At 46.0% G+C, this 25,385-nt stretch overlaps 1 protein-coding gene across 2 annotated transcripts in view; it reads right to left on the bottom strand.

Moving 5' to 3' along the window:
- Positions 1-22,850, bottom strand: part of LOC143148854 (cell adhesion molecule 3-like) — an 80,113-nt gene extending 57,263 nt beyond the window's left edge. For both annotated transcript variants that reach the window (XM_076315615.1, XM_076315625.1), the window contains exon 1: positions 22,120-22,850. In XM_076315615.1, coding sequence (XP_076171730.1) covers positions 22,120-22,156 — 37 coding nt within the window. In that variant the 5' untranslated portion in view covers positions 22,157-22,850. The remainder of the gene's footprint in view (positions 1-22,119) is intronic.
- Positions 22,851-25,385: the final 2,535 nt, after the last annotated feature.

Below are 25,385 nucleotides of genomic sequence, written 5' to 3'. Positions count from 1 at the left end.
CAAACATCCACTGGTTTCCGACCGCACTTGTCCGAGACACTTGTCGTTCACACCCAACGTCCAATAGAGGATTCCCGCCGATATCGGAGAGCAAAGTAATCTAATAATCGACCGAACCTTCGCGACTTCTCGAATTATTTATTTTCTGTCAACGAGTGGCTCGATAAATCGATTAACGCTAGATTTATCAATCGGTCGAAACGGTTGGTCTCTGGCTGCTTTAATAAAGAAATTTACTTTAAATTCTGGTTTAACAAAGAAATTTACTTTAAATTCTGTTTTAACAAGGAAATTTATTTTAAATTCTGCTTTAACAAGGAAATTTACTTTAATTTCTGATTAACAAGGAAATTTACATTAAATTCTGATTTAACAAAGAAATTTATTTAAAATTCTGATTTAACAAAGAAATTTATTTTAAATTCTGCTTTAACAAAGAAACTTATTTTAAATTCTGCTTTAACAAGGAAATTTACTTTAAATTCTGCTTTAACAAAGAAATTTACTTTAAATTTTGATTTACCAAGGAAATTTATTTTAAATTCTGCTTTAACAAAGAAATTTCTTTTAAATTCTGCTTTAACAAAGAAACTTATTTTAAATTCTGCTTTAACAAGGAAATTTACTTTAAATTCTGCTTTAACAAAGAAATTTACTTTAAATTTTGATTTACCAAGGAAATTTATTTTAAATTCTGCTTTAACAAGGAAATTTACTTTAAATTCTGCTTTAACAAAGAAATTTATTTTAAATTTTATTTTAACAAAGAAATTTACTTTCAATTCTGTTTTAACAAGGAAATTTACTTTAAATTCTGATTAACAAGGAAATTTACATTAAATTCTGATTTAACAAAGAAATTTACTTTAAATTCTGCTTTAACAAAGAAATTTATTTTAAATTTTGCTTTAACAAGGAAATTTACTTTAAATTCTGCTTTAACAAAGAAATTTATTTTAAATTTTATTTTAACAAAGAAATTTACTTTCAATTCTGTTTTAACAAGGAAATTTACTTTAAATTCTGATTAACAAGGAAATTTACATTAAATTCTGATTTAACAAAGAAATTTATTTAAAATTCTGATTTAACAAAGAAATTTACTTTAAATTTTGTTTTAACAAGGAAATTTATTTAAAATTCTGCTTTAACAAGGAAATTTATTTTAAATTCTGCTTTAACAAAGAAATTTATTTTAAATTCTATAACGTATTTTCGAGAGACGTTGTGACATTTTTTTTATTTTATAGATACAATCAATTTACTTAAACTTCCTCTTTTTCTTCGTTGATCGACTTTCTTTAGACACGTACGAGGAGTAACTTAATGTACCGAAATCTATCGGTAGTTCTAGTGTTAACGAAACGATGCAACAATTTTAAATTATTTGTATCCACAGGAGGGGAAATTCGTTAGTGTATGAATCGTGACGTAAATATTGTTGAAGGTAATACAGGGAAATACGTTAGTGTATAAATCGTGACGTAAATATTGTTAAATGTAATACGGGAAGATACGTTAGTGTATAAATCGTGACGTAAATATTGTCAAAGGTGAAGGTGACAAAATAATATATTTATGCTTGATACAAAGCATAAAATTTATTTGCGTGTGTACGGGGGAATTCGTTAGTGTACAAATCGTGACGTAAATATTGTCGAAGGTGAAGGTGACAGAATAATATATTTATGCTTGATACAAAGCATAAAATTTATTTGCGTGTGTACGGAGGAATTCGTTAATGTATAAACCGTAAGGTGAACGTCAAAGAAAAATACAGTATATTCGTAGAATGATGCTACTTTCTACATTTGGTTTCGAAAATTAATAAACGTGGAAAAAAATCAAGCGACGTATATTATTAGCGATAAAATTTATCCCGTTCGTCGTATCGGAGGAAATAAAACAGTACGAGTATCGCTCGGACAGAGAAATGTGGAAAAGAGTGATATCTCGAGAAGGAGGATAAAAATTGATAGGTGATAGAAGCTACGGAATAGATACGAAATACTTAATAATTTTATTAAGAGAAACTTCGAGATTCGAGTACTATTTGTTTTTACCAACGAATCTGCACGCGAGTAGCAACGTAATGTAATAGTCGACTGTTCGACTTTGGTGAACTTTAGCGAATCTTCGTGACCGGAGAATTATTTTTACCATCGAACGCGACTGGCAAAGTCTTGTAATAATAGTTGGCCGTTCGTGAACTTTTAAGAAACTTCGTAACCTTAGAATTACTTATTTTTATTACCGAATGCACACGCGACTGGCAACGATGTGTAATAACAATCGATCCTTTGTAAACTTTCGTGAAGCTTTACGATCTCGACATTATTTATTTTTACTATCGAGACTGGCAAACCCATCTAACGATAATCGACCCTTTATTGAACTTTTGGGAACCTTTGTAACCTTAGAATTATTTATTTTTATTACCGAATGCACACGCGACTAGCAAAGATATAGTAACAATGGATGCTTTGTAAACTTTCGTAAAGCTTTACGATCTTAACAATATTTATTTTTACTATCGAGACTAGTAAACCGATGTAACGATAATCGACCCTTTATTGAACTTTTGGGAACCTTTGCAACCTCAGAATTATTTATTTTTACCATCAAGAGCACACGCGACTAGGAATGGTGTAACAATAATCGATCGTTTGTAAACTTTCGTAAATCTACACGATGCTTTCAAGATTATTTATTTTTACCACCGCGACCAACAAACCGATGTAACGATAATCTTCAGAATTATTTTTGTTTACTAGCGAACACACACGCGACCAACAAAGTGACGTAGCAATACACGATCGTTTGTTAACTTTTGTGAGCCTTCGAGGCCTCAGAATTATTTGTTTTCGTCACCGAACGTAACCAACAAAGTGATGCAATAATAATCAACTGTTTGTGTACCTGCACTAACCTCCGCGAGCTCAGAATTAAGCAGTTTGCTCGTTTAGTAGCACAGCATGTAGGCAACACCAGACCAGCGTTAACGTATTCACATTATTATACATACATAGTTCAAATATGATGCGTCCACCTATCCGTAACAACACAGCATCGTGGTTCCATCGCTTCGATGATAACGAGATTCTTGACAAGAGTGCGTTGCCATTAAGACAATGATCTCACTTAGTTGTCGTGTTGTTGCTTTCGAGGAGATGGAGGATGATAAAACGAACGAAATTGATTCGTCGGAATACGAATTTATACGATCTAAGTCGATCAATATGCAGTGATACCAAAGCCAATGAAAAAGTTTGATATGAAATATCGGAAAAATATGGAGACTCCTATCTATCAAAGACCTTCTATCTCCTGTTCTATTACTTTCGTTCTCGTTAAGGTCAAATTTCTGACCGTACAACCGCATTTCAATTTGTCTGACCATACACACGTATGCCTACTTGTCTGACCATAGACTCGTATTTACACTTGTCTGGTTATAGACGGACGTAATACCACTTATCGGGAAATGTATGAGGGTTCTACTACTTGTCCGACCATATACGGTGGTCATACTACGTGTCTGACCATATACGGGCCATTCCACTCGAGCACTGTAGAAATATAGAATTCAAACTGCAACAACTTTGTTAATACTGAACCCAGAATATTGCCACAGTTATCGAATTAAAGTTTAATCCTTCCACTTTCTTCCCATTATGGACTATTTGATTGTCGCCGATACATAAGTAAGCAAATCACCACCTGAAGAAGGAGTTGTCAAATTCTAACAGTTGTTTGCCTACGAGGTAGCGTTTGGCTTATAAAAAATTCGATATATCGAAATTGCAGTGGTATGTTCAGACAATTAGACATAAGAAAAGTGTTAGTAAATTCTTGGTATAGCGTAGTCATTTGCCTTCCAAACAAGCATGAGAGCAATAAAGTGAGGTGATTTTTAACGTAGTTATAACCATTTAACGAGGCCATTGCTTTTTCAGACCTTGTTTTTCCTTCGTTACTCGAGGTCAAGTAGTATGGGTCCTGTCTATGGACAGACAACTAATATTATAATACATCGTCTATGGTCAGACAAGTAGAATTGCTCGAATATGGCCAGCCAAGTAGTACAACCTCCATTCATGGTCAGACAAGTAGTATTACTCCGTATATGGAAAGACAAGTAGTATAGCCCCGTATATTGCCAGACAAAGTAGTATAATCCTATCTATGGCCAGGCAGGCCGTATTACCCAGTCTATGATCAGATCAGTAGAATTACCCCGCCATGGCCAGGCAAATAGAATTACCCCGCCATGGCCAGGCAAGTAGAATTACCCCGCCATGGTCAGGCAACTAGTACTACCCCGTTTATGATCGGGCAAGTAGTATTATTCCGTCTATGGTCAAACAAGTAAAATTACCTCGTCTATGGTCAGACGAGTAGTCTGCGCTACTATAATGGCTATAACATCGTTGAAAATCATCGCACTTCTGATCCGTACTTTACTCTTTTTTTAAACAGTAATGTCGGTATCATACTCTGACATACTTCTTTTTATGGAGTGTTACAGAAAATATCGACATGTTGCTGATGTGCACCGATGTCGTATCAATGTCGATGCGTCATACACGACTAGCAAAGTGATACGATAACGATCGGCTGTTCACAAACCTCAAACTTTCTCAAACACTCTCAAATCTTGTGAATTATTTGTCATATACTATTACACGCATACGTAAGCACAGCAACGTGATGTAATAGCAATCGACTGTGCGCAAACCTTAACAAACCTTCGCAATCCTTTGTGACCTTGAAATTATTCTTTTGCCATCGAATGCACGTACGACTAACACAGCGATGCAATAATAATCGACTGTTCGCGAACTTCAGCAAACCTTAGCAAACTTTCGTAAACCTTTGTGACCTTGGAATTATTCTTTTGCCATACAATGCACACACAACCAGCACAGCAATGCAATAATAATCGACTGTTCGTGAATTTTAGCAAACTTTCGCAAACCTTTGCGACCTCGGAATTATTCTTTTGCCATCGAATGCATAAACGACCAGCGCAACAATACAATAATAATCGACTGTGTGCGAATTTTAGCAAATCTTTGCAAACCTTAGCAAACTTTTGCAAACCTTTGCGACCTTGGAATTATTCTTTTGCCATCCAATACACACACGACCAGCGCAACAATGCAATAATAATCGACTGTTCGCAAACCTCAGCAAACTTTCGCAAACCTTACCAAACTTTCGCAAACCTTTGCAATCTTAGAATTATTCTTCTTCGATCGAATGCACACACGACCAGCGCAACGATGCAATAACAATCGTCTATTCCCGAATCCCCGTGAACCCTCGATACCTCGTTATAGTTCGTTTCGAGCAGGAAAAGAAGCCCTCGAAGAATGTCATCGTGTATTCGTCAAACGAGTCGTTTCTCTCCGAGCGGCAACAATATTTTCCAACAGTATTCTCGTAGCAGGCAGTCTCCGTTCGTTAAAGTTTCCAATTGTCAGCCTCTCCGGGAAAGTTTGATGGACAACAGTAAACGGGAAGTTGTTTCCTCTCAAGTATTCAAGTTAGACTCCGCGAGAAGAAATTTGTTGACGACTTGGACGGCTAAATTAATAGAACAGTCCACCGGCAAATAGGACGATCCGATTGTCGACTTCGATTCTCCTCTCCCCCCCCCCCCCCCTCCTCAACGCTCCACCTCCCATCTGAATGAAACTCCATTCTTACCGCTCCACGATCCGAAAGTTTTAAAGCGAGACGATTTCTTTTTCTTTCATTTTTTTTCCTCTGTTTCCTTTTTTTTTTTTTTCTTCTTCTTCTCTCGAGCGAGTTATTAATACAAACCGCGGGGAAACAGAATGCCACGACTACTTCTGGTCGCGCATAAACCCCGCTGATAACGGATTCTGAATCAACAGTTAGAACCTCGAGAAATGCCCACCTTGGGTTCCTTTCGGTTACGCGCTATTCGTTCACTCGCCACGAGGAAACATCCCGCGATATTTCCCCAGCGTTTACTATTTCCGAAACGAGCCTTAAAGATACGCAAACCTGCCCCAAGACCTAAAAGAATGAAAAACTGTTCGGAAGAGATGACCGATTAAACCGTTGTCGCGAAGTTTGCTTCGTTTCGTTGGAATATTATTTAAGACAATTTTTTTTTTCTCGCTTCGAAAACTCCACTGTTCGAATAATCAAGATTCTTCCCTAGTCGAACGAACGTCAATCTGGACACTCAACACCTTCGTTGTTCCATCGAATCGAAAACTATCACCGATTGCGAACGACTCGTTACCGCGACGAATTGGAAATTACAGCCGTGTCATGGAATGACGTATGGTCGATCAAATCGTCCAAACTAGAATCTTCACTGATACGAACAACCGTCGAGTTCTGTAATACAATCGTGTTTTACAACGGTTTTGTACAGCGTCGAGAAGAGAACACGGATCCTTGTTATAGCGCGAAATTGGATTTGAACAAATCGGGTAATAGCAGACCTCGTTTGATCGGGAGCGATAATTTTAGAAATTTCGTTACCTCGGGATTAATTCGAGACCAACGCTCATGGTGCTCTCAATATTGCGCGCCATTTTCGTATCCTTCGACAGGGCAAGAAAAACATTTCGTTAAAAGTGCACCGTGCACACCGAACGCGAACGCGCGAGGTAAATAAAATCCAGGCGCGGCAAGTGGTCTGTCATTGAGATTCGTTGAAAAATAATTATTATGTACTTTTTAATAAATCTCAATCCCGAGTACGCGGTACTCGTCGCCTTTTCGCGAGTGGATTTACTCGGTGTTCAACCGGTGACATAATAATTATTTTTTGATCAATCTACACGGTGTTGCTCCATATACCGCGTACATACGTACGTACATACACGTTCACATATACACACACACGTACGAATGCTTTTTCACGTTCGTTCGTCGTTTCGTTCGATCGAAATCGTCGACGTAATTGCGCATCGCGAGTCTGTGAGAATTTCAGCAAGCAGCGAGACCGTGAAGAAACAGTTGGCACGTGGTTCTACGAATTCGATGGGATCGTTTCGTTAAGAGCTCGCGAGTTTTTGCGCTAATTCCCCGGTTGGCTGAAATGGCCAACTACCGGTGCCTATTCCGTGCAAGTTTTCCACCTAGGACCCGCTCCTGCTCTCCGATGACGCGGCGTGCGCTGTATTTTGCTAAAAAAAAAAAAAATTCGGATAGTAAACATGTCGGTGGGAAAAACGGGTTCGCGACACTGCATTCTTTACGAGCTCGAAAGAGGAAATAACGTGGCCGTCGCGACGGAAAAATTTGTGTGCGGTTTTCGGTGGCCAGTGGTTGTAATTTCGCGCGCATATTTCAACACGGAGGCGGTTTCGTTAAATAGAACCTGCGACCCCCCACCGAACCCCCCTCTACACCGTCTGTGCCGACCAAGACACGGATTAACGAAATTCGAAATTTAATCAACCGTTTCGTAGCATCCACCAACGACCATCACCATCAGTACCACCACTACCGCTACAACCACCATCGTCGTCGTCGTTGCTCGTTAGACGATCGGGATTTATTTACGAGCAGAACAGATGGGTATCGCATGAACCGTGAGCAAAGTGAATCTGGTTGACCTAGAACGATGGAACTTAATATCGTAAAGGCCAGTTAGGTAAAACGTGTTCTAACGATACCAACACTACCGACGGAGATGCCAACGAAATTGCTCTGTATACGCAAATAACGATGAATACAAATCTGTTTCGAAACGTGTTCCGAATACGGACGGTTGGTCGATGACTGAACGCACTATTCAAATACGTTCCTTAATGACTGGAGGGCAATTGAACGTGATCTTAGCGCGGTCTCTGAACGTGCTCTTAATGACAATTTCGAATGACAACTAGTTGCTACCTACGGGACGGGGCGGTCTCGGACGAGGGGGGGTGAGGCGGCACGTGGAAAGAGGGTCCAGTTAACGTCGCAATTGACCGGAACGCACGCTCGTGCCCATTAGAAGTTTCGGACGGCGCCATCTTGATTCCTCTATTACCGGGTACGAAAACGGAGCGTTTTCCAACGGGAATGTTTTCGGACCGTGGCAAACGGAACGGCTCGCTCTTTATTCGTTTAACCGCAATTACTTTTGCAACGTCTACCAGAAGTTTATTCTCGACTGGCGAACGACCGATTAGAACAGTTTCACGCTGCCATTTTGCCTCCTTTTATCACCGGGCTATCCTTCAACCGAAAACAGATTGTCGCGGTACCGCGGTAGCTCGAAAGTTCTCCACGAGAAGAACAAGAGTGTTGTTCTTTGTTTGGACCAAGCCTGGGATTTATTACTTCTGCTATTGAAGGGAACGACCATTAACTTTTACAAGTGCATCGCGCGGTGAGAAGCGGCAAGTGTGACCCGAATGTAATCTTAATTCGGCTCTTTCCGCCGGGAGCTTTCGAGAGAAAATAAACGACCGAAACTACCGGTTGCAAGTTTAAGATTATACCCGGCCGAAAGTAGTCCGTCTTGTGGAACGCTTGTATTTTTCATAACGGGCCGAAAGTGGATCGTTTCGATGCAAGTGCAACGTGTTCGATACGATCTTCTCGTAGACTCTGAATATATTCATTATTCGATTCTCTCTCGCGGTAGTTTTGGAGAAAATGGACGACCGAAGCTACCGATTGTGAGTTTCAGATTCTAAATAACCGAAAGTAATTTGTAGCGTGGGAAGCTGACGTGCTTTGGGAAAGTATTCGACCGAAGCTACAAACTACTTTGAGACCGTTTTTACCGAATCGATAGTAGTTTCGATACAAGTCCGATAGATTAGATATGATCTTACTGTGGACTCTGAACGTATTTTTAATTCACGAATTTTTAGTAATAACTTTAGCCAAAATACTCGACCGAAACCACCGGTCACAATCTGGAGAGTATTGAACACTGGACCGAAAATATTGTAGTTTGCGTTATAAAAGGTTTGTCAACTATTAGGATGCAAATTGAAGGTATTGTTCTTCGCTTAGGAGAGAAAATACTGTTCTTGTTTTTATGCATTTTAATGTAACCGTGGACTTTGAGTTCACCCTTAATTCCTCTCGAAAAATAATCAACCGAAACTACCCGTCACAAGTTGGAGAATATCGCACACTGGACCGAAAGTATTGTAGTTTGCGTTATGAAAGGTTTATCAACTATTAGAAAGCAGATCGAAGGTATTGTCCTTCGTTGAAGAAAGAAAACATTATTTTTTGTTTTGTTTTAATGTAGCCATGAAAAATAATCAACCGAAACTACCCGTCCTAAGTTGGAGAATATCGCACACTGGACCGAAAGTATTTTAGTTTACGTTATAAAAGGTTTTTCAACTATTAGGAGGCAGGTCAAGGTATTGTCTTTTGCTCAAGAAAGAAAACATTATTTTTTTATTTGTTTTAATCTAACCGTGGACTCTGAGTTCACCCTTAATTCCTCTCGAAAAGTAATCAACCGAAACTACCTATCACAAGTTGGAGAATATCCGCCGAAAGTATTGTAGTTTACGTTATAAAAAGTTTGTCAACTATTAGGAAGCAGGTCAAGGTATTGTCCTTCACTCAACAAAGATAATACTATTTTTTTTATTTGTTTTAATGTAACCGTGGACTCTGAACTCACCTTTCATTCCTCTCGAAAAGTAATCAACCGAAACTACCTATCACAAGTTGGAGAATATCGCACCGAAAGTATTGTAGTTTACGTTATAAAAGTTTATCAACTATTGGAAAGCATTTCGAAAGTATTGTCCCCCGCTCAAGAAAGAAAATACTCTTTCTTACGTATTTTAACGCAACAGTGGACTCTGAGTTCACCCTGAATTCCTGTCGAAGAAATAATCAACCGAAACTACCGGCGTAGTTTCGAGACCAGACCGAACCGATGGTAGTTTGTTCCGCGCGAAGCTTGTCACCTATTCGAAAGCAAGAGAAATGTATCGTACTTGGTGCAACAAAGAAAACACAGCTTCTTTATTAGCGCAACCACAATCTATCGCTCCAGCTAGTGTAATTGCACCACAACCTCGTTCTCAACGAGGCAAGGACCATTAGCCATTACAATTAGCTACATCACTCTGTGGCCAATACGTATGCCGTGGTAGCAAGCGTGACGGGTTCAATGCGATCCTGGCGTGACGTGGGCTCCGAATGTGTTAATTCCAACTCTTGCTACCATTGCTGTAAAATAATCGACCGAAACTACCGATCATAACTTCCAAACCATCCCTCTGCTCTTCACCGTACCGAAGAGTAGTCTGTCTCGCGGTAAGCTAAAATGTTCCCGTGGAAGATGGAGGGTATTGTTCGTTCGGGAAAGAAAATATTGCTTCTTTACTGGCACGGCTACAATTTATTACTTCTCCCATTGTAACCGTACCTGAGTCCCGTTCTCGACGAGGCGGCGGTCGTTAACTTTTACAACTGTCTACGTTACTCCGCGCCAGCTACTCGCGCCGCGTCTAAGTGCAACGGCTCAATGTTGCCTCACGGATGCTACAGCGTACACTTCGTTTCGATTCTCCGACCGGTACTTTTGCCCAAAATAACAACAAACAGTCCCCTCCGCGATCGAAACACAAGCATACCGATCGAGTCTTCGTCCCCCGAACCGAGAATAGTTTATTTCGCGCGAAAGCTTAAAGTTCGCCAGAGAAACGAAGCTATTGTTCCTCGTTTACGAAAGAAACCGTCGTCTCTTTATTTTTCGCGAACACACCGCTACCCTCACCATTGTGATCCTCGCTTCTTGTTCTCGACGATTCAACGACCGTTAACTTTTACAACTGTCCACGTTACTCGGTGCCAACTGTAACCCAGGACAGTATCGCATAGTCTGACGGCTCGATGCCATCTTGGACGCGTCCCCAAAACCGAACGAATTCCGCGGGAAGACGTATGTCGCGGCAATTGGCGCACAAAATGGCCACCGATCGTAAGTTACGCGCGACCTGGTCGCGTTCCCTGGACCCGGAAGCGTATCGTTTTATGGAAGGCTTAAATGGCCTCGAGAAGAATGAACGTCGTTGCTCTTTATTCAAGACGAAGGGTTGGGGAGAGGTGGAGGGGGGGGGGTGGTAGCAGCCATTGCTTCTTTATTCGCGCGACCACAATTTCTTATTCCCGCCATTGTAACAACAGAACCGTGAGCGTTGTTCGCGTCGAGGCAACGACCATTAGCTTTTACAACTGTCTACATTACTCTATGCCAAATACTTATGCCGCGGCGGCAACTACTTACGGCTAGATGCAGCCAAATGGTAATTACAGTTACTTGTTTGTCGTATTCTGAACAGCGACCGTTGAGGAAGATGGTCCGGAGACCCGCCGCCCTATAGTTGATGCGTTGCAGTGGATGCAACCGACGTTGCAACGGTTCGCGTTGAAAGCTTTAATTTTCCTTTCTAACAATGGCCCCGCGGGATTCTTTGCAAATCAGCATGCGGTGAGTGGGAAATTACTGGTTCTTAATCACGCCAACAGACCGAGAACGGCCACGGGCACTCTACCCTCGTTCTCTTCACGTACGTGGGCACACGTGCGTGTTGGTTCGCGTCCGCGTGCGTGTCGATGTGTGCGTGTCGACGTGTGTGAGCGTCGGTGTGCGAGTCGGCGGGGAATTACGAAAGCGCAATAAACCGCGCCGGCCGCGTTGAAAAGTTTATACCAACTTATGGGCCGTGTGTTCGTCAAAATGAACAGAAAAAGGTCAATAAATATAGGTCAGAGAATTATTCGGTAGCCGGAGTTGTAACGTTTAGTCGAATGTTAATTGCGTCCACAGCGTGGCGCGGTTTTCCGTTATTTGCTCTTCATGTAGGAAGTGCGTGTTGATCGTTCCGACCAACCGCGTACGTAATCTCTGTAATATTCGTTGAAACACTTGGTACTCGGTCTGTTGATCGTTTAACTTGAAAACGGGGCGGATATAATATTACCCGATGGTTTTCTGGGGCACACGGCGGGATTTAAGTGTACGCGGTAACTACTGTAATTTTCGAACTGGCGAGGGTCCCAGACGGTATTTTCGAATATTTTGCTTTCGTTCTTTCTCTTGTTTTTTTCTTTTCTTTTCTTTTCGCGGTCGAGGAACACGCTGCACGCGCCTCGAAGCCGATGCAAATTTCTCCGCCACGTTTCTACCTTACGTAAACACAGGAACGTACGAACCACACGCGGCGACGACACCGATAATACAATACGATCGAGGTATATCTTCAACAAACGTGGAATCTTTCCAATCAATGTTTCACGAACCGAAGTGGTCTAACAGCGGCGGTCTGGACTTAAAAATAGCGAGTATGCATAATGCAACCGTCTCGAAGCAAATACCTATTTAGCCTCGGGGAAGTTTCGGAGCGGCAACCTCACCCCCCCTCGTCCTGTGTCATCCGGAGAACGGTTTCCGGAAGCCTTATTCTGTCTTATCGCGCGCTCAAACCGCTCCCCTCCCCTCCCACGCCGCTCGTGCGCCAAAAACCCCTTAAATCCCCCGATGTAGCGCACGCCCCGGTTTCAGGTCAGTACAGACAAGAAACATCGGCCCCGGAGCGTCCCGACGCCAATTCTGACGAAAGTTCGCGGACTTGCGGAGCGGCCAAAAAAAAAAAAAGAAGAGAAAAAAGAACGTGGAAAAAAAACCAACGAGGAACGCGTATTTTTTAGCCAGGTTGGCCGACCGGTTCGAGGGATGGAAAAAAATTTACCCACGCGAAAGTTTCACCCCGCTCGATGTTATCTCGAAACGTTCCCCGGGGGATATTTATTATATTATTCTTTGTTATTAATTGACGATACCGCGGTATCACGGTTTCGAGTAAAAATTACAGTCGATCGCCGGTTGCGGATAAGAATGGCTTATTTTCTCCTCCTTGTGAAAATATCGATAAAATGGAAATTGAAGGAGATACGGAACAACTTTTTGTTACGATTTTTTATCACGGATAGCGCTCCGTTTTATCTCTCTCTCTCTCTCTCTCTCTACAATTTCTACTTTATATATCTCTGTACAATTTCCGAGATAGCATCGGACCGGTGAAACTTGTGGGATAATTTCATCCCTGGAACTTGAGTAACCGTGGTTGAAAATAAAAATACGCGAGCCTCGGTTTTGGTCGGTGACTCCGCGAATCTAAACTATCGTCGAGATCGTCGCGGTCGGTTCGATTCCAGAACCGGTCGAAGATCAGTTTCGTAATCGACAGCTTGATTCGATTTACGACTTCTGTGATACCGTACCGGTGGGACGTTGTATCTCTTAGCGGCTAATCGAATAAACGATTATTAACGAACCGATAACTTGTTCCTTTCTCCTCTCCGTTACGGGTTAACGAGACACTGCACGAGTTACTATTTCCGAATCTATCGAGCGTTATTACGCGTTACACTCGTTAATTTTGTTCTCATTTATTTCACTCGACGTCTCTGTTCACCCATACGGAAGAATATCGCCAAGTTACGCGCGCGAACGTTTGCGCAAGAATAGCGGGGTACAGCGTGGTATTCTAACCTCAAATTATTGTAACTATGCAACACGTGTTGTCGCGTTTCTTGTTCCATTTGTTTCTCGGTATTCACGCAGCTGCGCGCTTAGACGTTAGATACGAAAATACAGCGGAACAACGGAACAAACACCGACACGAGTCGTTGGACACTCGTTGAACAAATTATAATAATTCAGAGCAAACCCACGGAGAGCTCGCTTCATCTTCGGGCATTTTTGCGTTTTTCGTTGTGTTCGTGTTTCTTTGTTTAGGTGTACGTATCGTTGAATTCGAGCATTGAATACAAGTTTAGTAGGAAATAAAGCGAAATAATAGCACGAGCACCGATACCGGGTCGTTGAGTACCAGGTGCGCGCAAATTATAATAATTTAAAGTAAACCTACCGGATGGAGCACGCTAATCATCCTCGTTAGAGATATCGGTCTTCCCGGCCGGGAAGTTCGACGAGCGATTTCTGATACAAATAGGATACCATTTTGTTCGGAAGTAACTACAAGGAAGCGATAACCGTTAATCGCGGGAAGATTCTTGCGGGCCGCACCGGTTTTATTAATTAAGGTTCCAATGCGAGCGTGGAATTTTAGTGGGTAATTTCTTACAAAGTGGCAATTTCGTTGCAATCCTTTCGATAGAAAATCATCGTTATTACAAAATGGTTCTCTCCACGAAAAGAACTCCGTTGTGTAATTCTACGCGCACGGATTATTAATTTTTCGGAGCACGATCCAACAAACTAAGCTACGATTCGCTAAACGAACATAGATAATTGGAGTTTCTTTATTAATTAAGAATAAAATACGAGCGTGGAATTTTAGTGGGTAATTTCTTACAAAGTGGCGATTTCGTTGCAATCCTTTCGATAGAAAATCATCGTTATTACAAAATGGTTCTCTCCACGAAAAGAACTCCGTTGTGTAATTCTACGCGCACGGATTATTAATTTTTCGGAGCACGATCCAACAAACTAAGCTACGATTCGCTGAACGAACATAGATAATTGGAGTTTCTTTATTAATTAAGAATAAAATACGAGCGTGGAATTTTAGTGGGTAATTTCTTACAAAGTGGCGATTTCGTTGCAATCCTTTTGATAGAAAATCATCGTTATTACAAAATGGTTGTTTTAACGAAAAGAGCTCCGTTGTGTAATTCTACGTGCATGGATTATTAATTTTTCGGAGAACTATCCAACAAACTAAGCTACGATTCGTTGAACGAACATAGATAATTGGAGTTTCTTTATTAATTAAGAATAAAATACGAGCGTGGAATTTTAGTGGGTAATTTCTTACAAAGTGGCGATTTCGTTGCAATCCTTTCGATAGAAAATCATCGTTATTACAAAATGGTTCTCTCCACGAAAAGAACTCCGTTGTGTAATTCTACGCGCACGGATTATTAATTTTTCGGAGCACTATCCAACAAACTAAGCTACGATTCGCTGAACGAACATAGATAATTGGAGTTTCTTTATTAATTAAGAATAAAATACGAGCGTGGAATTTTAGTGGGTAATTTCTTACAAAGTGGCAATTTCGTTGCAATCCTTTCGATAGAAAATCATCGTTATTACAAAATGGTTGTTTTAACGAAAGGAACTCCATTATGTAATTCTACGCGCATGGATTATTAATTTTTCGGAGCACGATCCAACAAACTAAGCTACGATTCGCTAAACGAACATAGATAATTGGAGTTTCTTTATTAATTAAGAATAAAATACGAGCGTGGAATTTTAGTGGGTAATTTCTTACAAAGTGGCAATTTCGTTGCAATTTTTTCTATAAAAAATTATCATTATTACAAAATGATTCTTTCCACGATAAATATTACCCAATTTGAATCGTCATGTAATTCTACGCACATCGATCAACAATTTATCGAAACAAGATCCAACAACCTAAGCTACGATTGATCAACCAAACATAGACAATCAGTTCTCTTTTTTTAATTAAGAATAAAATGCCTTTCGTGGAATGTTAGTAATTTCCTAATAAAACAGCAATTTCGATGCAATTTCCCCGATAAAACATCCTCCTCGCGATTACAAAATGCCTTCCCCGCAAGATATTCTACCGAATTCGAACACACCGATTAATAATTTATCGGAGCACTATCCGACAACCTGAACGACTGTACACCGACTAGATACACAGTCAGAGCTTTTTCGTTAATTAAGAATCCAACGCGATCGTGGAATTTTAGTAGTTTCCTATAAAGTAATAATTTCGATGCAATTTCCCCGATAAAACATTCTTGTCGCGATAACAAAATGCCTTCCCTTCGTAAGACATTCGATCGAATACGAACACACTGCGGTGTAATCCTACACAGAGCGACTGATTTATTCGAGCGCGATCGAAAAAACTTGAGCGATCATTTAGCGAGCCCCGCGGACCGTAACGGTTTTATTAATTAAGAGTCGAGCGCGATCGTGGAATTTCAACGGAATAATATTTCATAAACCGGCAATTTCGTTTCGGTTTCTCCGATAAAAAATATCCTTCGTAACGATGGCACAATGCCCTTTACGCGAAAAACTCGGGGACACGGTAATCCTACACTCGTCGTTCGATTTATACGAGCACCGTCCAACAACTTACGCGACGATTCGATAAACGATCCTTGCCGGTCGGAGCAATTTCGTTAATTAAGAGTCCAATGCGATCGTGGAATTCGAGTAATTTCTCAGAAGAGAGCGGTTTCGTTGCGACGTTACCGTTAGAAAAAATCCTTCCTCGGGGTCACAAAATGGCCGTTTCCCCGCAAGAAATTCCACCCAATCGGAGCGCAGTGTCGCGCAATCCTACGTACACCGAATGAATTATTCGCGCGCAATTCGGTAACTCGAACGACCATGCGCCGACCTCGTAACCGAGCTTATCAACGTTTCTTCTCGATAATGAAGAAAAAGAAAGAAAAAAAAAAGAAAACGCGTCCAAAATACCCACTACCGTGAACTTATCCTCTCACCCGTAGGTTGGCGTCTACAATTCGGGGAAATTTTTTCTAGAAACAATTACTCCCGCTCAGATTGCTAAAACGACACCCCCTCTTGTACCAGCCCTCCGAAAAAAGTCGGGGTAAAGGGATATGAACGCACACGTACGCTACGAAGCAACGCGCGTCTAATTTCCAACCCTCGTCGTTGGCCGCGCGACTCTCCCTCCCTGTTCGTCGTTTCGATATGGAAAAAAAGTGGAGAAAAAAAGAAAGGAGAAAGCAAAAGAAAACAAAAAAAAGAAAGAGGGGAAAAATACCCGTAAAGCGTACACCGACGCACGGAAAGAGGGCGGAAAGAATGAAAACCGGTACCGAGGGGTAGACGAAGGAGCCATGAGGGGGTCTTCGGAACCCCTCCTCCGGTGGAACACATCGGAGCCGAGGTAAACGCTGGGCTCGGGAAATTAGGTTGTTAAGATTTAATCGGACACAGAGGCATTTTAAGCGTCCCTCCCCACCCCGTGCGCTCGACTACGCTCCCCTCCCCTGCTCCACCGCACCGCGTGCTAGCGTCGCGCGCTCGACGATGCGGTGGTGGGGGGCCGAGATTTAAATTACACGGGACTTCCTTGAACCTCGGTCGAAGTCGTCGGCACGCTGTCCGGGCGAGATAGCGGGGATCGTTAAGATTTCTGGCGGATTCCGTTCGCCGGAATTTCATTTGCGACTTCGTCGAGTTCACCTTTGCTCGGCCGTCGTAATTTAATCGTCGATGCAATTGGCAGCGCGCTCGCGACCCCCAACGGAAAAGACTAGGTGGGGAGAGTCGTCGAGGTGTCTCCGATTCCCAGCCATCTCCACCCTCGCCCCTCAACCCCCTCCCAACCCCTCTTTTACCGCCCGTTTAAGAAAAGCCTGGCGAATTCATTACGAGGGCGTCGCAGACCGAGAACGACGACTGCCGTCGCGACGATTAAACCCAAGAACGGCTATTTAAACGGGGTGAATCGGGCCAACCGAACGGTTTTCGGTTTCCAAGGAACGCTACGAAGAGAGGGAGGGGGAGGGGGTACCGTTCGAATAGCGCTCGGCGAAACGACGACGCTTCACCAAGAGGAAGAGAGGGGGTCGATTCAACCCCGATTGTCCGTAAGACAAACTGGCCGGGCAAATTAGCGGGATCGGGGATTATATCTCGGGCCACGATGAAACGACCAAGACGACCAAGACGGGAGCGACGCCGACCGACGTCCGCGCCCGCGGCGTCGTCGTTACGATAAATTCTCGCGGCGGTGTTTTGTCGAGCGGTGAACAACAGAACCTTGTGGATTCGGAAGTAATTAAACAGTGCCGCGACCACCGCTACGCTCGGTTATCACTCGCGCGCGCGCGCGCGTGTAACTTGCCCCCCTCGTTGCCCCCCGATTGAATAAAATTCTTTCCGAGCGAAGAAGTGGCATGAAACTTTCCCCTCCTCATTGCCCCCCTAGATGAATAGAATTGTTTCCGAGCGAAGAAGTTCCGCGTAACTTGTCCCCCTGTTGCCCCCCGATTGAATAGAATTCTTTCCGAGCAAAGAGGTCACGAGTAACTTGCCTCCCTTGTTACCCCCCAATTGAATAAAATTCTTTTCGAACGAGAAGGTTCCGCATAACTTGCCCCCCTGTTGCCCCCCGATTGAATAGAAATCTTTCCGAGCGAAGAAGTGGCAGGTAACTTGCCCCCCTCATTGCCCCCCGATTGAATAAAATTCTTTTCGAGCGAGGAGGTCGCGTGAAACTTGCCCTCTTGTCGCCCCCCGGTTAAATAGAATTTTTTCCGAGCGAAGAGGTCGCGAGTAACTTGCCCCCCCCTGTTGCCCCCTCAGTTGAATAGAATTCTTTCCAAGCAAAGAGGTTCCGCATAATTTGCCTCCCGATTGAATAGAATTCTTTCCGAGCGAAGAGGTCGCGAGTAACTTGCCCCCCCTGTTGCTCCCCCGGTTGAAGAGAATTTTTTCCGAGCGAAGAGGTTCCGCGTAACTTGCCCCCCGATTGAACAGAATTCTTTCCGAGCGAAGAGGTTCCGCGTAACTTGCCCCCGATTGAATAGATTTCTTTCCGAATGAAGAGATCGCGCGTGACTTGCCCCCCTGTTGTCCCCCCGGTTGAATAGAATTCTTTCCGAGCGAGGAGGTCGCGCGGTCGCAGACAAAATTTTCTCGCCCCGCGAGCCCACCGATTGTCATCCGTTTCCCCCCTTCGAGCCGTAGGCGCAGACGGTCGAGGGGGCGACGGAGCGGGGTACAGTGGAGGAATTGCCGTTGCGTAAGAAGGGGGATACCCCCGTGAATAAATCGGGTCGCTTGCTCGGGAGAATTACTCCATATCCGTATATAAAGCGGCTGATCCGCATTTAAAGTGCCGCGCTCGTCCCCATTCAGTCGGGGCACTCGCCGACGACGAGGACGACGATGTCGCGGCGCGGGCGCGCGCGCGCGCGAGACTTCGGCATGGAAAGTGACAATCGTACCCTCGTTTAAAGAAAAAAAAAAAATAGGCGAAAAAAGGAGAAGAAGAAGAAGATGTACAAGAGGGGAAAGAATATATATATATTTTCTACGGAGAGAAAGAGCGAGATCGAGAGAAAAGAACAGGAGGGGGTTGCCCTGCGAGCGAGCTGAGCGTGGAGGGGGGCGGGAGAGAAGAAACCCTTTCGACGAGAAATCCAACGGGATGGAAACACGAGACAAAGAACGTTGACGATGCTCCGGTGATACACTCCCGAGGGGGCCAGAGAGACACCAAGGCTCGCGTGGTAAGGCAGAGGGGTCGGAGGGGGGGCACCTGAACTCGCGTTTTTCATTGGTCGCGCGCGTACACATCGGGTCACGGATCGAGGGGGTGTAGGTGAGCGATGTGGATGCCGCTGGATGGGATCAGGTGGAAGAAGAAAAAAAGAAGGAAAAAAAAAGTAGAAGAATCGCGAGCAGGGCGAGAGCAAAAAGGCGCGCGGAAAACAATCTCGCGAGGCCAGGCTGTAGCGGAGAACGAGTGGGGGGAGCGCTGAGTACACTATCTCGGGTGGAGGGGGTGACCAGAAGAAGCGCCTCGGTGTCGACTGGTGGATCTCTACAATGGAATCGACAGTTCGATGCCGGGCGAAACGATCGTATTTCACGTCAACCGGGGGAGGTAGTGGGGGGCGGAACGAGGGGTTCGGAGCGCGTGCTAAAGCGTGCACCGCACACGCTCCGGTTCCCCTCCCCCTTCGCTGCTCGTTTCCCCCTCGATGAAAAGGACGGCCTCCGCGAAGGAGGGTAGAACAAGCCACCGGTTCTGTTACGCCCGCGAAGTCGTAAAGTCGTGAAACGGGACGTCGAAGGGGGGCTCGAGGGGCGAGGAGGACGACGCGCTGTTCGATTACCCCGGGAGATACGGTTTTTCCGCGCCGAGTTTCCTCCCGAACGTGGATACCCCGAGAGAGAGGAGAAACGAGCTACAGAGCAGAAGAGAGAGAAATAAAGAGAGAGAGAGAGAGAGAGAAAGTCCCGGAAGCAAAAAATTCAATAAAGTGCCGATGAAATAAGCCGATGGAAGGCGTCGTTGGCGTCGTTGGCGGCGAGCTAGCTACCCCGTGAGAGAGGAAGGGGGGAGGGGGGGGGGCAGCAGCGCGATTTGTTGTACCGCGGGAAGTGGAGCGTGGAGGAACGTCGGGGGCCTCGAAGCCTTCGGTGTGCTCGTTCGAGCGGGCGTTAAAGCAATTATCCATTGACACAATTATTCGTCAAGTTCATTAAATTTCTATTATGGAAACGCCTGTTCGTTTTACGAGGGCCCCGCGACCCTTTAGCGCCCCCGACATAGACGTCGACGTCGACGTCGCCGTCGTCTCGTCTGGCCAGCAGGTTTCTTTCGTTCGCGAGTTCGATGCTCCAACGGATAAGAACCCCTCTCGATTGCGCCCTCGTATCGCACTCTCTTCGTTTCGCCCAGTACCGCTCTCTTCCACGATCTCTCGTTTCTTTTTCTCCGCCGCGTACACCCCATTCACCCCCCCCCCCCCTGCCCTCCCAGTCGGCGCCCCCTTACAATTTTCTCCGTTCGGGGCGCTCTCGCGCGTTCGAAGAGTAATTTTTTGCCCATTCGCCGGCGCCCGTTGTTTGTCGACGAGATATACTCTCGTTCGCAAACGTACCGGCCAATTGAGCCTCGGGTTCGATTCACGGGGGTAGACGAGAGAGGAGGGGGTATGGGAGCAAATAAATAGCGCCCGCCCGGGACAAATATTTTAACCGCGGCGGTTGACGATCCGCGTCGCGTATCTCGCCCCCTACCCCGAAACGATCTCGACGTTCGACTTTCAGTGCTGCGGTTTACTCCGGTCTCTCCCCCGTCACATGTTCTACGCGCTTTTCATTCTCTACCTTTTTCATTTCATCCTCCCCCCTCCGTCTGCCGTCCGGTTTGCCTTTTTTTTTTATTCTTTCCCCCGCCTCCTAATCAAAACGGTCGATAAACACGCGCACAGATACCCGCACAAACGCAGACGCGTGCAGCTGGAAACCGATGCGAGCCGTAGGGGGGCCCCCGGGACGAGATCGAAGTGAAATTACGAAATTTCACGGAAGCCCGACCATCCGAGGATCCTTCGCGCGGCGCGATTACGCTACCCGTTCATTTTTAATCGAACCGGTGCCCGATCTGGCTCGATGTTAGCCAATTTCGACGGGATTTCCAACTCCCTTCCCCCTCCCTCGCGAGAACGACGTTCCCCCGACGATCGGTTACGTGTTTCGAGTTCCGGTGACGGGCAGTGGTGGGGGGTAGGTTATCCGCTCTCCGTTGCCTCTTTACTTTTACACGAGCGTGCCCGGTGTCCCTTTAACGTCCCGGTCGTTGAAAAATGCAAACCGTGGAGCGCGAAAAGCCCGTTTCGGGGCGTCTGCGACCGGGCTTACCGAAGGGTCGTCGCGCAATACGCGGACCGGGAGCCTTGATTAAACCTCTGCGTTTCAATCCCCTCAAAGCTGGCCCCTGGCGCGTTTCCGTGCGACGAACTCGCAACCCCGAACGCGCTACGGGTGCTGTTTGTCGTCGTTTCGCGACATCGAATTCGCTACCCACGTACCTGGGGGACCGACCGCGTTACCGCACGAAGCGCAACCATCGGGAGAAACGTAACGAGACGAACAACGAAAACAGAGAGAGAGAGAGAGAGAGAGAGAGAGAGATAGAGAGAGAGAGTGATGAGGAGGAGGAGTAGGAGCACGGAGGTGATAATTACGGATGCATCGGTGAACGTTAAAGCCATGCACGCACACAGACACGGGGAACATCGTTCCTCCTCGTCGCGGTGCGAGAGTCCTCGTGCACCGTTTACCTCGGTTGGCACGTTTTCGAGCACGTTGCCAACGTCCACCGTGGCTTGTACCATCGGTCCGACGGCCGCGAGGAAAAATACCTCCCCCCACCCTCGGTGGATTCGTATCGGGAAGTCCACGGGCCGGGATACCGTCCGAGTGGGCAAGGGACCGAGTCGCGATCACCAGAAACGAAGGAGGAACGCGTTCGGTGACCGTTCCACGAGGCTTGTGCAGTTACGGGGATGAGAACGGGGCCTGTCGGGCCGTAGAGTTTCGTTCCCGTAAAGAGACACGCGGGACGCGTTGTCCACACTCACCCGCGACGTGTACGAGCAGCAGGATTGTCAGTTCCATCGGGGCCTCCTCCGGTGGTGTACGCGTGACACGTTCCTGTTGTTGTTGATGTTGACGTTGTTGTTGTTGTTGTCGTCGACGGTTACTGGGTCCGGGAGCCGCGAGCGTCGGCTGGTTCAGTGTCGTCGTAACGCGGGCGGCGCGGCGCGTCGTCCGTTCGCATGTCGCGCGGTTTTACCCACCGCTTTCCCCGGTCACCCGCGCGTCCGCGTCCACGTCGTCGGCGTTGAACCCCCTTACATAATAGCGACGGGTCCGCCGACGGGTCGGAAGTGAAGAGACACGTTGCTCCCCGGTGCGCTCTTTTCTATGTTTTTCTTTTCTTTCTTTTTTTCTTTTTCTTTTCTTAAGTTTCCTTCGCGTCTCCCTTCGCACGAACGACGATCAAGACGAGCAAGACGAGCAAGACGGAGTAGACGACGCGCGGTGGTCGTTCCACGGTGCGGTGCGTGCGCGGTCTGCGGACACCCCGGCTCGTCTGGCGGTTGCTCCCTCGGTGGCGTCGTCGCGCAGAATCAATTTCCTCGGGAAACGACGCCGTGGAAGGGCGCGTGTGCGCGAGCGCGGTTCACCGTCGTCGCGAGCGAACGTGCGGCGCGCATGCGCATACGTGGTCACGGTCGGTACGGTGTATCGGTGGCGCGTCGCCTTTCGCCGGCCCGCGGAGACTACGCCGCGAAAGGGGATCGCTCGCGTGTGCCGGTAAGCCGGAGACTGTGTCAGTGAAATCTGGCCCACCGATAGATTCCAAGCAACCCCCCGAGCCGATAGGCCAACCGCCCCCCACCATCGTCGCGCCGGCTCTCGAAACGCCGCTGCTCGCCGCCGCTCTCCAACCGCTGCTCTCTCTCCCCACCAACGCCACCGCAACCTCTCGGACCGTTCTCTCTTGTTCGCGTTCTCGCTTCAACGGTCTCTTCCTCGTTTCTCCGTGTACAAGAGAACCCCGTTGGCTCGGGTGTGCATTCACAGGACGAACGCACCCCCTCGTACGCGGAACGCTAAACTCGCCGGGCGCGCTTCCTTCTTCGCGACGCGGATGCATCCTTGCCCTTTGTGCGCGGGACTCTCTATTGTTCTCGCGAGCCTCGCCGAGCACCGATACCCGGCGATTCCTTTCGCGACCCGTTCCGCGATACGGACGTAAAGAGGGAGACGGAGAGAGAGAGTGGGAGGGGGAAGCGGCATAGAGAGATCCGACAACAACACGAGCACACCGGGCGGTCGGAGCTGTCGCGTCGAGATTTTGTAATGCGGATACGCGTCGATGTTCCACCCGGCCCCCACGAAACCCCGATTAACCACGGACCGCGAGCCTCGAGGGTCGATCCCCGCGCACGAGTGGACCGAGTTCTTCGGCTCGCTTTGTTCCGAGTGATTTTTCACCGTACACCGTCTTCTCTTTTTTCCGTTTCCTGAATACGTTCGACGACGAGCACGGTCTGCGCTTCTTCGACGGAGGATCCTCGAGTTCTCTGATAATTCGAGAACCTCGTAATTCGACGGTAAGATTTCGTTGGAGTATTTCTTTTTTCTTTCTTTTTTCTTTCTTTTGCTTTACGCGCGTACGTCCGCGTATTTTCATCGAGAGATAAATCGTGAAATTAATTCCGCGCAGTTTGCACCGAGCCTGTTGATTAATTCGACGGTGAGGAGGCTAATGAAATTTTACGAGACAACGTGTCTGGAAACTCTTTCAAAAGATAAATACAGGCGGCTGGGTAACGCAACGGGCGTGCACGCGGTTTCGTTAACAATGCAATTATGAGTAATTAAGGCTGAAGGTTCCCCCTTGGATCCGTATCCTTGTTTTCGGGCGAGAGGAACGTTTGCACGAGCGACGGCTCTATTATCGAAGCGCTTGTGTGCGTATCCGTTGCGTTATTCACCGATCGCGTTCATCCTTCGAGAAAGTGGTCAGTTTTGATTCATCGACCACCGTTACCGATCTCTCAGTTCCATCAATTTCTATACTCTATTTCTCTCGAAGAAATCGTACCACCCAAGTGTATCTTCATACCTCGAGTCAACGTGACCTTTCTTTCGTGGATCGACACGTGCACGAAGAAACAAACTACGCTGCTCGGAGCTCCGTTACACGACAACTCTGTATTTGGATACGACGATCGACGCTCATTTTGTTCGTAATCGGGACATCGAAATGGTTACGTCATCGTAAGTACCGAACATTTATACTTTTCCAACGATCCGTGTGAATCGCGTCACCGTGCTCGCCGTGTCCCCGTTAATTACACAATTGTCCCCGTAATGTTTCGAAAAGTAATGCTCGGTTGACCGTTTCAATAATTCGCGAAATCGAATTCTTTTACGTTCGTCGAACGATCGAAACGATCCCCCTCCCGAACCCCTCGTCTCTCACGGATCTGAAACGTTCCCCGTATCGATTTCTTTCGAAAGGAATATTTATACGCGAAAATGCGGTCCTTCTTTCGAACGTCGCACGGTAATCCACACTCGGGAGCGACATGTTCCAAGAGCAGCATGGCGGCGTACGTGCACGTCGCTGGTCTCCCGACCAGGGAGATCCTATTAAGTCCCAAAAGAGAATTACATTCCTTCTATATACATACACACACACACGCACACAATATATATAATATATATACACATATATACATTCAATTCCTCCGCAGTATATTCAATTTAGAAGCGAGTGACAAAAGATTCTTTCACTCCATTCATCGCGATATAATTGACCCATATAAACCCGATGTAACCTAAAAATTCTCACTCTTGACCTATCTGGGGGAACGAGACAGCCCCGGGATCCTTGGTTTCTTTGATCAATCTTTGCCACACAAACCACTCCTCAGCCATCACCACCGCCACCATCCCCCGTAGACCCGTGTGGTCGAAGCTGTCGAGAGATTCTGTAATGCGGATACTCGTCGATGCTCTCGGCGAGCTCCTGATTAACTCCAACCACCGGACTCGGCCTCGAGGGTTGATCCGTGCGCCCCCCCCCCCCCCCTCCTCCTCAGCTAACTCCCCCACGGTCTAAACCGCGTTCTTCTTCGGTTCGCTTTGTTCGAGTGATTTTTGATAAAACTTGGCGGCGTAACACCTGTTGGTGGGCCCCTGACTCCTCCACTAAACCCCCCATCACTCCCCCTCCGTTCCTCCCCAGCCATCCTTTTACCTTCGTCCGCCTTGTTGTTCGAAGGATAATGGAGTTTATTGATAGCTCGCGGGTAATTCGTTGAATTAC

The sequence above is a fragment of the Ptiloglossa arizonensis genome, chromosome 1 (genome assembly GCF_051014685.1).
Source record: "Ptiloglossa arizonensis isolate GNS036 chromosome 1, iyPtiAriz1_principal, whole genome shotgun sequence".
Taxonomy (NCBI): domain Eukaryota; kingdom Metazoa; phylum Arthropoda; class Insecta; order Hymenoptera; family Colletidae; genus Ptiloglossa; species Ptiloglossa arizonensis.
This window is presented reverse-complemented; position numbering and strand designations above follow the sequence as displayed.